Below are 11,025 nucleotides of genomic sequence, written 5' to 3'. Positions count from 1 at the left end.
CCAGTGCGGGACGCGAACGCAAGATTGGAAGCGGGTCGGGCTTTGCTGGGGAGGTGCGGTTGGCCGTGGAGGCAGAGGTTGTGGTCTCGTGTGTAGGCTGATCGGATCCTGGGCTCGGGCTATGCAGGTGGGACTACCGACGAAAGTCGTACTCCAGTTGTGGCCGGAGTCGTCGATGGCGGTGCCTTCTGGCGTCGCTCCCTTGTTGGAGGCATCGATGTAGCAGCTCCCACCCTGCCTTTCCAGACATGCTCCGGGGGAAACCCTTGATCTAGTTTAGATCGGACGATGGCGGCGCTATTCGGCGTCGCTTTCTCTCTTGGGGGCATCGTTCCGGAGGTAGATCCGGTCAGAGGGGCTCGTGGCCATCGGGGTCGGAGCTGCGCTGCCTTGTACTGGGTGGATGGCGCTCCGTGGAGTGTAGTGTTGTTATGCAACCACTAGGGTTGCTGCTTTTCTTTTTCTTTGATCTTCGGATCATCACCATGTTATGTTTCCGTTGTTTCCTGCTTAATCTGAATCAAGCAGCAATTTGCTGGATCTTTCAAAAAAAACATGAAGAACAAATATTGTAATACGTGAATAATCATTTTTTAATATGTGACAAACATTTTTGAAACATGATGAACCATTTAAAAAACGCGATGAACAATTTCTTAACATGGATGAATGGGAACATTTTTTAAATATGTGGCGAACAGTTTTTGCCAGACACAATGAAATTATTTTATAAAAAAAGAATAACAAATTTCTAATACACAACTACTAATTTGTTTATATACGATGAACATATTTGAGAACAAGATACACTTTTTTAAAATGTTCACGCATCGCAAAAAAATTCGATGTAATCTCAAAAGTGTTCATGCAAAATGTGTATGTATTCGTAATCTATATATTTAGAATTTATTATACATAAATGTGATTGTTTATTGAACAAGAAAAAATAACAGAGAAGGAAAACAGAAAATAATAAACAAAAACAGAAAAAAGGAAAACCGTCCAGTATTATCGTAGCGAGCTGGAGCAACATAATCGGTTGTTGGGCCGGCCCGCTGTAGGCGGGCGCCCCTTTGCTGGCTGGTTTTCCCGACCCCTAGTAAAAACAAAAAGCTGGCTGGTCCATCGTTTGGAACGACGACGTTGGTGGCGAACCAGCGACGGTAGACGGTGCGAAGGCGTTTGTCCCCTCCCTGCCTGCTGCCCTGCCCTCCCGTTTCAGCGGTGGCGCATCTGTCAAGCGGCGAGCTCATCTGCATCTGCCGAGCGTTGGCTCCTATCCTTCCTTCCCAGGGCAATGCCAGGCTTGATTGCGTTTTTCCATTTCGAATGCAGGGGCGTGCCAATTTTCGTTCATCACGAAAACCTATATGAAAAGTCTCAATCACGCGCTGACAAATCTAAAACGTGATGATCAATTTTTTGGTGCCGGGGCTCAGATGAGCCCGAGCATGAACAGTAAGGCCGCAAAAAAATAGGAAAACTGTTTTAAAATTCCAATTTTTTTTGTGATGCAATATGCTCAAATGCGTGATGTTCGTGCATAATTTCATGAAGTTTGGACATCTGAGGAGCTCGTGGCAAAAAAAAAATCAGGTCCGTGAGATACATTTGATAACAGCATTGTTCATGCACGATTTTGTCGTTTTTGCCGCGCACTCCTCGAATGTCCAAACTTCACAAAATTTTGCACGAATATCACACGCATGCGCATCTTGCTTGTAAAAAAATGTGGATTTTTTTTGGAATTTTTTTCCTATTTTTAATCATGTTACTGTCCACCAGGCTCATCTGAGCTGAGGCACCAAGGTGGATTATCGGAATGTGAAGAACATTTTTTAAATATGTGCAAAAAGTTTTTCATACACGATGAAAATCTTTTATATAAAAAAATAAGAACAAATTTCTAATATTCCACCAATATTTTTTATTTCACGATGAAAATATTTTAATAAATGGTGAACCCTTTTAAAAATAATCATGCATTGAAGAAATATTCATATAATTTCAAAAGTGTTCAAACATTTTGTAGCAAAAATTTTATGTATTTGCCATCTATATATTTTAAATTTATTTTGTATAAAAGTGAATGTTCATAGAAAAAAAATTGAAGAGATAAGGAAAGAAACAAAGTAAAATAAACAATCAAAAAAGAAGAAACAAGAAATAAAAGAAAACAGAAAAAAAAGAGGAAAGAGTATTCTAGCGAGCACGTGGAAAGTAGTATATAGTAATAAAATCGGTTGTTTGGCCGGCTGTTGTCCCTAAAAAGAGAAGAAAAAAAACTCAATCCCTGGGAACAGACGGCGTTGGTGCCGCATCACCGGCGTCGGACGCCGTCAAGGCGTTGCCCGGCGGCGAACCCCTCTCTGCCCAGCGTCTGTCAAGCGGCGACCTGATGTACATCTGCCGAGCTTTGGTGTTCATCCTTCCTTCCTAAGGTAAGTCCTGGCTCGAGCGCATTTTTCAATTTCGAATGCAGATGCAGGGGCGCGCCCCCAGTTTTCATTCACCATGAATGAAAACCGATAAGAAGAGAGTCAATCGTGCGCTGACGAAGCTAAGAACTGTTCGGCTGAAGAACGCGAGGACGGATTCCTCTGCCTCTAGCTGTATCTGGTCACGCTCACCAGGTGTTCGACACATTGCCGGTGCCTGGGTCTGCCCTCCATTTGGCCAGGATAACTTATACAGTACTATGTCGACACATTGTAGATGGAGGCATGGGTCCATGGCGATGCTCACAGTTCTGTCAGGTGTAGGCCGAGGAGACATGCGCACCAGGTCAGGTGTTTGATCAAATGCCTGTTGCAGAAGCCGTGGTTCATATATAAACCACAGGAAAAATGAACACCACGATAGGAAGAAGGTGCTGCAATCAGGCCTGAATCATGTTCTGGAATCATCTAGCATTCAGTGTGTTTCTACTTCCTAGTGAAGATCAGCAGGTGCAAGACAGTGCCATGGCTGATGGCAGTCTTGACCAACAGCAGCGTGGTTGCGCCAAGGTGGAATACTGGAATATATTAGTTGCAGCTCTCAAAGCTCATCTAAGTACTGGAATGAAAGATCGAAGGAGAAAAAATAATGCCAGCGCAGAGGAAGCAGGAGCAATAAAAGCAGGATACAGAACTTCCTTGCTTCTTATACTCTGCTTTTGATCTACCTGACGAGGAAGCTGTTGCTGTCGCATGGTCCTGATAGGGGAAGATTACAGGGTACAAGTGACTCACGGTTCTTCACTCGGTGGTGTTCTCAGTTTTGCAAAGTAAATGTGGTCTTGTTCCTCGAGAAGAGATTCAACAGCAAAATTTCCAGTGACAATGGAGTTCCATCAGTTCTCTGAAAAATGATATCTGATGGCACTTATTAAGCTAGCTGTGATAACTTGGCTATTTCTGAGATTAGAGGAACTGAAGGGGAGTAGAGCCCTCTCACAAGATCTAACTCAGGTACGGGGAGCATACTAGCCTTGGTTCAAATATAAATTCTGAATGTGTGGATACTGCTGCAGCAAGTGAAATCTCTATGAACAGCTTTAGGGAATTTTTGCGCACTAAGGGCGTGTTCGGATTCTCTCCACTCCTCAACTCCCCTCCTGGAGTTGGTGGAGCCGTGCCGAACGCCCGAACTCTGCGGAGTTGAAACTCTGGAGTGGAGCAGGCTACAATGCAATTCCACGGAGCTACAGTTTTCAGGGTCTCAGATATTTAAAATCGGAGAGTTGGTAAGATTTACGAAAGGATTGCCACCGCCAAGTGGAAAACGGTTCGAGCGGCCGCGCCCGACTCGCTCGCCTATACGGTTCTGCCTCTCCTCGTGAATCAGGAGCGAAGCTGCTTGCCGAACAGTTTTTTTCAGCGCTGCTTTTTACAAGGAGCAGCATCTTGGATGGAGGAGTGGGAGTTGAGAATTCAGAGGAGCTGGACCATTTCCGAACAGGCTCTAAAGATAGGTGTCTGGTCATGTGTGAGCCTCTTACTGAATTCTGTCAAGAGGACTCTAGTGAAACTTAGTCTATGAAACTTCTGTTTATTTGGCAAACGACTTTACCGACCTAGCTGTTTTTCACTAGATCAGTGATGACTTACATAAAACCATGGACGGTTTCAGTACCGCACTAGCTACGGTGAAGATGGACAAATATCTGAGAAACCTCTGATCTGCATTAAAACAAACTCTGCTTCAAAGGCTATAATTAACTGCTTTTGATATTACGGCTGGTAGCTGCATTATTACGTTATGACCTACACCAGTTCATCATTGGAGAACCCAGCCAAAGCACATGATATAGCACACAACAGTATATATTAATAGCAAGTCAAATGTGCGTACAAGCATTGCACTTATTACATGGAACCATATTGTCCAGAGGAAAGCCACACAAATCCATACCTATGAGCATACACACAACCATTATGCTCAACCACAATAACAAGGCACACAGGCAGAACAAGTAACTGGATACAGCCACAACCACACCACTCAAATCAATCCGCACAGGCAGAACACAAATGCACACTCAGTAGACAGAAACACACAACGGCAAACCACACGAGCACACACAAACACATACCATGGCAGGAAGTGATGATGAACGGAAGAAGTAACAGGAAGGCCTTCAATACCTCCCACACCAACCCTTCGCCTTCCACAAGGATGGGCATCTTGCAGCACCATCCGGTTCTCTTGTGTTTCCTTTCGCTTGGTCTTGATTTTCTGGCTTTCTCTGTTCGCAGTCAAGGCTTCTACCTTCTGGTGTTTTGATGTCTTCTTTCACCTTATCAGGGACAATGCCACCGTTTAGCTCTTTTGATGTAGGAAGTTTGTCGACAATAGGAAGGTTGACGTTTTGGAATTCATCTTTGTTCAAGATAAGCTGACTACCAGTCTTGTCCAAGAGCACTATGCAGCGCATATTTGGTTTCTGGGCCAGGATTTCCAGATCACTTTGCTCCAGCAATGTATCACGAAGGGTCACCTTGGTTATGTGATCGGCATTGTGAAGTAATGAATGCAACTTGCCCTTGTTCTTGATGTGGTTCAGCTCGAGCTCCTCCAAATTTTGGAGGTAATTAACTCCACTGATAGGGACTATGTTGGTGGAGGACAAAACGATTTTCTCGAGCTGAGTAGCAGCTCCATTATCAAATATGATTTCAGTCATGTTGGTTCCCTCAACAAGAAATCTGTTGAGATTCTTGAATTCACCCTCTTTGAAGATGAGATTGCTCTTAGTGTACGCATTGTGTCGAAGCTTGACACACCGTAAGTTCTCAAGCTTGGCAAGTACATTCAGGTGTTCCTGGCTCAGAAAAGTGCAACTTAGAGTTACCTTGGCAAGTTTATTGCCATTATTGGTCAATAATTCAAGAATCTTCCCCATATGTGTGCTAGTGCTTTTGTTGATACTTGGGCTCTGAAGATCCTTGGGGCACTTTTTGCTTCCATTTATAGTTAGGCTCTCGAGATACTTGGGGCTGTTTACCAGACTCAGCTCTGATGAAGAGCCCTTGTATATGCTTATGTCAAGAGTAATTGACAGAAAACGGAGGGACTGTTTTAGGAGATCATTGATTGATTTAAGCAATCGCTGTAGGTCACTCTCCTTGTTGATAACCACGCCGAGCTTCTTCAGCTCATTTAGACCTCCAATATCTTTCAAGTCTTGATGACTCTTGGGCTTGACATTGGACAATACCTCCACACCCTCCATTTTTTCGACCTTCTCAGGGATCTGCACACTGGAGAAGTCAGCAGGACTTGAATCAACATGACCAGGCAATAGACGCTTCAGACGATTCTTCAGCTTGACATTGCACGGTACCTCCAGACTCTCCTTTTTTTCAATCTTCTCAGGCATCTGGACACTGGGGAAGTCAGTAGGGCTGCTTGGACTTGGATCAACTTCACCAGCCAACACAAGCTTCAGCTTTTGACCAGCCAACAGACGCTTCAGCTTTCGGAGCAGGACAGTTCTTGTTTCATATGCAGGAATGTTGGTGTCCCGGATATCCAATACCTCCAGCTCATGAAGGTTGTTGATTTCACTCGGCAGACTGGTAACATCCGTTCTCCTCAAGCTGAGATACTTGAGCATCAGTATCTTCCTGCATATGTCCCTCAGGTAGCACTGGTTCTTCTGTTGGAAGCAACGACAGCCTTCTAGATCTAGTACCTTAAGCTTGGAGAACTGGGATGACTTTTTCAAAAAATCTTCAATTGTTTCAGAGCTGCGAAGGCGGACATCGCTGAATATGGAGAAGTGATGAGCCAAGTGACGTGACAGCCGTGTCTGCAGAATGCGCTGCTTCTTGGCGATCTTGGTAATGAATCCATAAACTAGCTTATGGACTGTGCAGCTCTTGACCTTTCCAGTAGCACCAATGTCAGAAGGACAAACAAGGCACCGGGCGACGAGCGTATCAAAACATTTCTCGGCTTCAACCACTGAAGAGGACCAGCTCCAGTCTTTGGTGGTTATCAGCCCTTCTGCAACCCATCGTTCTATCAAGGTTGACCGCCTGATGGGTTCTCCTTGAGGGAAGATAGCGAGGTACAACAAACAGGACCTGTAGTCTTTAGGTAGCTCCCTGTAGGAGAATTTGAGCATCATACTGGGCAATGATTCTGGTGTGTCACGTGCACACAAGGAGCTGTGCAGCTTGCTCAACTCTTCTCTGCTCCTCTTGGGTTTGGTGTACAATGCTTGAGCAAAGATCTTCATGCAGAATTCATGTGGCTCGCACTCACGCAAGATGTTGCGAAGAATCAGGCGGGTTTGTGGATCATTCATATGCTGGCCTGTATGATGGACCACAGTATCAAGGTAGAGGCCAACAAGAGAATATTCTATACGGTCCATCAGGTCTGGACAGGAAAAATCCTGTTGAGTGGTCTTTGTGACCACGAACACAGCACCTGCGATGGGGCACTCCAATTCCAACGAGATCAAACTGTTTCTGGTCTCTTGCCATACAGGCACATGCTTGTCATAAACTTCCAGTATGACCAGGATCCTTTGATCACCTTCCAAGCGTTTTTTAATCTTTTGCATCATCATTTTAACCTTGAGCTGCTTCCTAATCTTCTTTATGATCTCTGCCTTCTTCTTCACTATGCTTTCGTGAAAATCAGCTTCCGGGGTTGTCTTGTCAGATTTTTCTAATTCCCTGAGATCATGCATCATTTCTGTAACCCTTCTGACCATTTCTTGGATTTGATCGTCGACCAATGTGCTATGAGGACTATTGGCAGCAGTGGTGGTGGTAATGCTGCTGGCGTTCGTTTCTGGGAACACCGTCTTCAAGATGTCTTCATATTCGAGCTCCTGCAGCTCTGGGCTTGAGCCGCCTGATTTGGGCTCCTGCAGCTCTGAGCTTGAGCATCCTTCTTCTATTTTCAATTTAAGGTTCCTGGCTGTTTGCTTGATGATGTCATCGTACAACTCTGATACTCCAGATTTAATCTTTTTGTCCTTTTCAGTTGCAGCAGCAGTACTAGTTGAGTGGTAGATAAGCAGCCGCAGGAGTCGGCCCAATTCTTCACCGCCAATTTCTTGCTTCTCCTGTAGATTGTCCAAAATTTGCAGGTCCCACAGCTGATCTTTACTATCACCAAGATTGGATACTACGATGTCATTGATCTTCCCGTCGACATTCACTTTATTTATCTTGACCTTGATTTCATGAATCGTCTTCCTTGCGTATTTGTAAGTACCCCATCTTTTTCTGTAAGTAGAAGCTTTGCCTTGCTGCGGCTCGAGCTCAGCCAGGATGTAGCAGAGAATCTTGTGGGGTCGTAGCGGTACATTATGGTAGTGCACCGCGCGGATGTCGACGAAGACTATGATATTCCCGGCGTCCTTGGTCGTCGGTGGGACAACCTTATCTTGGACGCCCTTCGCCCTCTTGAAATGGCCGTCTGCCACTTCCAAGACTTTACACCGAAGATGGTCGGCGTACTCGTTCTTCGCTACAAAGGCGATGGATGGTAGTAATGGTTTTGATCCGGTCGCCGCCTCCGCATTTAACTTTATGCCTTTCTTCGCTGCCTCCGCCTCCGCCGCCGCCTGCACCACCGATCCAATCCAGTCATCTAGCCTCCTCCTAAAGTAGTCTTCCTTGTCCATCCACATAGTAGTCATGGACAAGGCCACCTTCAGTGGATCATCACCATGTTGGTCGTCATCGTCTTCTTCTTCTTCTTCATGGTCTTGTGTGGCTGACAGCAATAATGACTCCGTAAGCCCAGCTCCGGAAGACGATGACTCTGTTTTGACCTCGACGCCATATCTCATTCGGCGGTTGCCGATGTCCTGTGCCCGGTCCTTGAGCTCCCTCAGCTGGCCGGCTGCGCGATGTTGTGCGAGCAGCTTGCGCAGCAGCCAGGGAGCCCACCGGAGGTAGCGGCCGGGGCCTTCCTTGGGCAAGTGGAGAGCGGGGTCCCCACGGTAGAGGTATAGGTCGATGCAGTTGTTGCAGTCGTTGGCGAGAATCCGGACCTGGTTCATCCAGGTGCGGACCTGTTCGTCGTGCTCGCGGCTGTTCCCGGAGAGGTTCGCGAGGAAGCTGCCCATGCTCTCCATCTCCTCCTGGATGAACTGCACGTCATGCCGGACGCGGCCGAGCCTCAGCGCCTCTTGGCCGATCACGCCCAGCAGCGTCCCCACGGCGCCCGACGCCAGCTCCGCCATGGATAAATCCCTCGCCGCCGCCGCCGACGCCGCCGCCGGCCTGGTCTGTGTGATGGTGTTTCAAGAGTTTGTTTGGTTTAGCAGAAGCAGGCCAGGCTAGCACCTAGCACGCGTTCATGCGTCTGTGTGGTGTGTCGCCTTGCATGCAATGCGATGCACACGTCTATCTGTGTGTGTGCCCAGCCGTGAGCCGCTACCAAAAGGATTTGTTCTTCTATTCTACCTGGAACCCACGCCACCAAGGCATGCGTGTAGGCAGCTTCTTCTTTTCCTTTCTCTACATTCTTTACTTCTTTCAGCATGAGCCTTCATGATAAATGTATAAGGGCAGGGGACCTGGGGACCGCGATTTTCCTAGGCTTCCAGGAAGAGCATCAACCCATTACCCAACTTCTTTTTCTTTTCTGTCATTTCTTTACTTTTCAGCAGGCTGCATACAGATCCTTTATCACGATTTCTCATTTCATCTTTGATCGATTTGAGTAGTGTAATAGACGGGATGACATTACACGCGTGCAACACGGTCTTTCTAAATCAGTTGCAAGCAGGATGGAGTGCTCAGCATTTTTCACATTCTGATGAATGTTTTGTTTTAAAATGCAGGCAAGGGTATTTTTATTATCCCGGCAAAAAAAGGGTATTTTTATTAGGGAAGAGAAGCAAACGGGTGAGATATACTTCGAAAATTAGCTCCAAGCAGGAGCAGGCCAGGGTGCATCAGTGCTGCCACTACCAAAGTAAAGGGTCTTTGGTAACCCTTGCAGAAGATGTTTCTGATATGGACCACAGTTAAATTGTGCTGATGAAGTTAGAAAAGAACCCATAGTTCTGCAAGCAACCACAGTTGGTAGCTTCTCGTGTCATCTTTGGTCTTCTGGATGGATACGTCATATATGGTCCCTTTCGTGTGATGAAGTTGTCGACAACTCCAGACCTTGATTTCGTTTAAACCTTGATCGTTTGGAAGGGGATAGCATTTGGTTCTTCCTCCAAGCGGTAGTCGACCTGGTGCATCAGCGCTACGCCACCCTACCACTGGGTCGCTTCCCTGTTCTCTAAAGAATGTTTTGTGTGCATGGTGCAGGCAACGTTAAGGGTGTTTGGTTCTCCCCTACAGATGATGTTTGTTAGACGGCATTCTTCTCACTGGTTCATGTATACATATACACTTGCCATAATTAAAGACCTAAAATCTGGTAACAGTTAAATTGTGTCGATGAAGTTGAAAAAGAAAACAGAATTCTACAAGGAAGATCATCAAGGAGTCTATTGGCAATCTTGGAAAAAAAAAAGGTGTTATTGCTAGTCTTCTGCAAGTTATCTCGAGCCGGAGCATCAGCCCTACCCAACTCCTTCCTTTTTTTTTTCTTTCTGTTATTCCTTTACTTTTCAGGAGGCTGCTGGTCCTTCATGTCAATTTCTCGTGCCATCTTTGGTCTTCTGGAAGGATGTGTCGTTAAATTGATTCGCTGTCCTCTTGTTACGATTTTTGCTATGGTCCCTTCGACAACTCGATTACTTGGCTGACAAGTGACTTTGATTTCTTTTGAACCTTTGTCCTTTTGCACGGAGATAGAATATGTGTTTCTTTCTCCTTTGCTTCCATTTTGTTCTAGTAACACTGAACAGCCTGCACTATTAAGCATGCACTTTGGGACAATTACAGTAGTAACATTGATGACCATGTTCAAAGAATAGTTGTAACGGATAAACATGTTGAAATAGCAGTCATCACATGATATAGTTTCAGTATTAACATAATAATAGGAAGGTTTACATTGATAAGTCTCCTAAAACAAAGGGGTGCAGGCTAAATTTTTATTTGTCCATAAACACCACATAGGCAAAAGGTTGAATTATTATACACAGATATGGCCTATGGGTTTTATTTTTCTTAACTAATGACATCCATTTTTTACTAGCATGATCCTTCCATCCTATCTCTTCAATAGAAGAACATTTTTAATTTTTACCACCATCGGTTTTTCTCTCTCATCATTTTCCATGTTCCAATAATGAATGCTTTTGACGCAGGCATGTACTAGCACCTAGCTAGGGTATTTTTAGTAAGGAAGAGAAGCGACGGGTGAGATACTTCAAGAAAAATTGCTCTAAACAGGAGCCGGACTAGGGTATTTTTATTGCCCTGTGTCTCTAATGAATGTTTTATTCATAAAGCAGGCAAGCGTGAAGGGTCGTCGGTTCTCTACTGCAGATGATGTTTCTGAGATGCATTCTCAGTTGCTTCATATATACATAAACAGATAATTGTCATAATGAAAGACCTAAAATCGATCTGGACACAGTTAAATTGTGCCGATGAAGTAAAA

General features: G+C 45.2%; 1 protein-coding gene and 1 long non-coding RNA gene across 2 annotated transcripts; one reads left to right on the top strand and one right to left on the bottom strand.

Annotated features, from left to right (window-relative positions):
• The first annotated feature begins 2,284 nt into the window (after positions 1-2,284).
• LOC120973885 (uncharacterized) lies at positions 2,285-9,947 on the top strand. Its single transcript, XR_005769487.3, has 2 exons — positions 2,285-2,441; positions 9,299-9,947. It is a non-coding gene; the product is annotated as an uncharacterized lncRNA (long non-coding RNA).
• LOC109757886 (uncharacterized) lies at positions 2,454-9,290 on the bottom strand. Its single transcript, XM_073509378.1, has 4 exons — positions 4,753-9,290; positions 4,092-4,163; positions 3,468-3,664; positions 2,454-2,805 (listed from the first exon to the last, which is right to left on the bottom strand). Exons 1-4 carry the CDS (start codon positions 8,693-8,695, stop codon positions 2,506-2,508), a joined length of 4,512 nt encoding a protein of 1,503 aa, XP_073365479.1. The 5' UTR covers positions 8,696-9,290; the 3' UTR covers positions 2,454-2,505.
• Positions 9,948-11,025: the final 1,078 nt, after the last annotated feature.

The sequence above is a fragment of the Aegilops tauschii genome, chromosome 2, assembly GCF_002575655.3.
Source record: "Aegilops tauschii subsp. strangulata cultivar AL8/78 chromosome 2, Aet v6.0, whole genome shotgun sequence".
Taxonomy (NCBI): domain Eukaryota; kingdom Viridiplantae; phylum Streptophyta; class Magnoliopsida; order Poales; family Poaceae; genus Aegilops; species Aegilops tauschii.
This window is presented reverse-complemented; position numbering and strand designations above follow the sequence as displayed.

Excerpts from the sequence above, each read along its gene's own strand:
- LOC109757886 (XM_073509378.1), bottom strand. The coding sequence starts at position 8,695 with ATGGCGGAGCTGGCGTCGGGCGCCGTGGGGACGCTGCTGGGCGTGATC. Across the intron at positions 3,665-4,091 it reads GAAACCGTCCATGGTTTTAT|CCTGCTCCACTCCAGAGTTT; the intron begins GTAAGTCATCAC and ends ATTGCATTGTAG. Across the intron at positions 2,806-3,467 it reads TTATATTTGAACCAAGGCTA|GCATTTGATCAAACACCTGA; the intron begins GTATGCTCCCCG and ends CTTCTGCAACAG.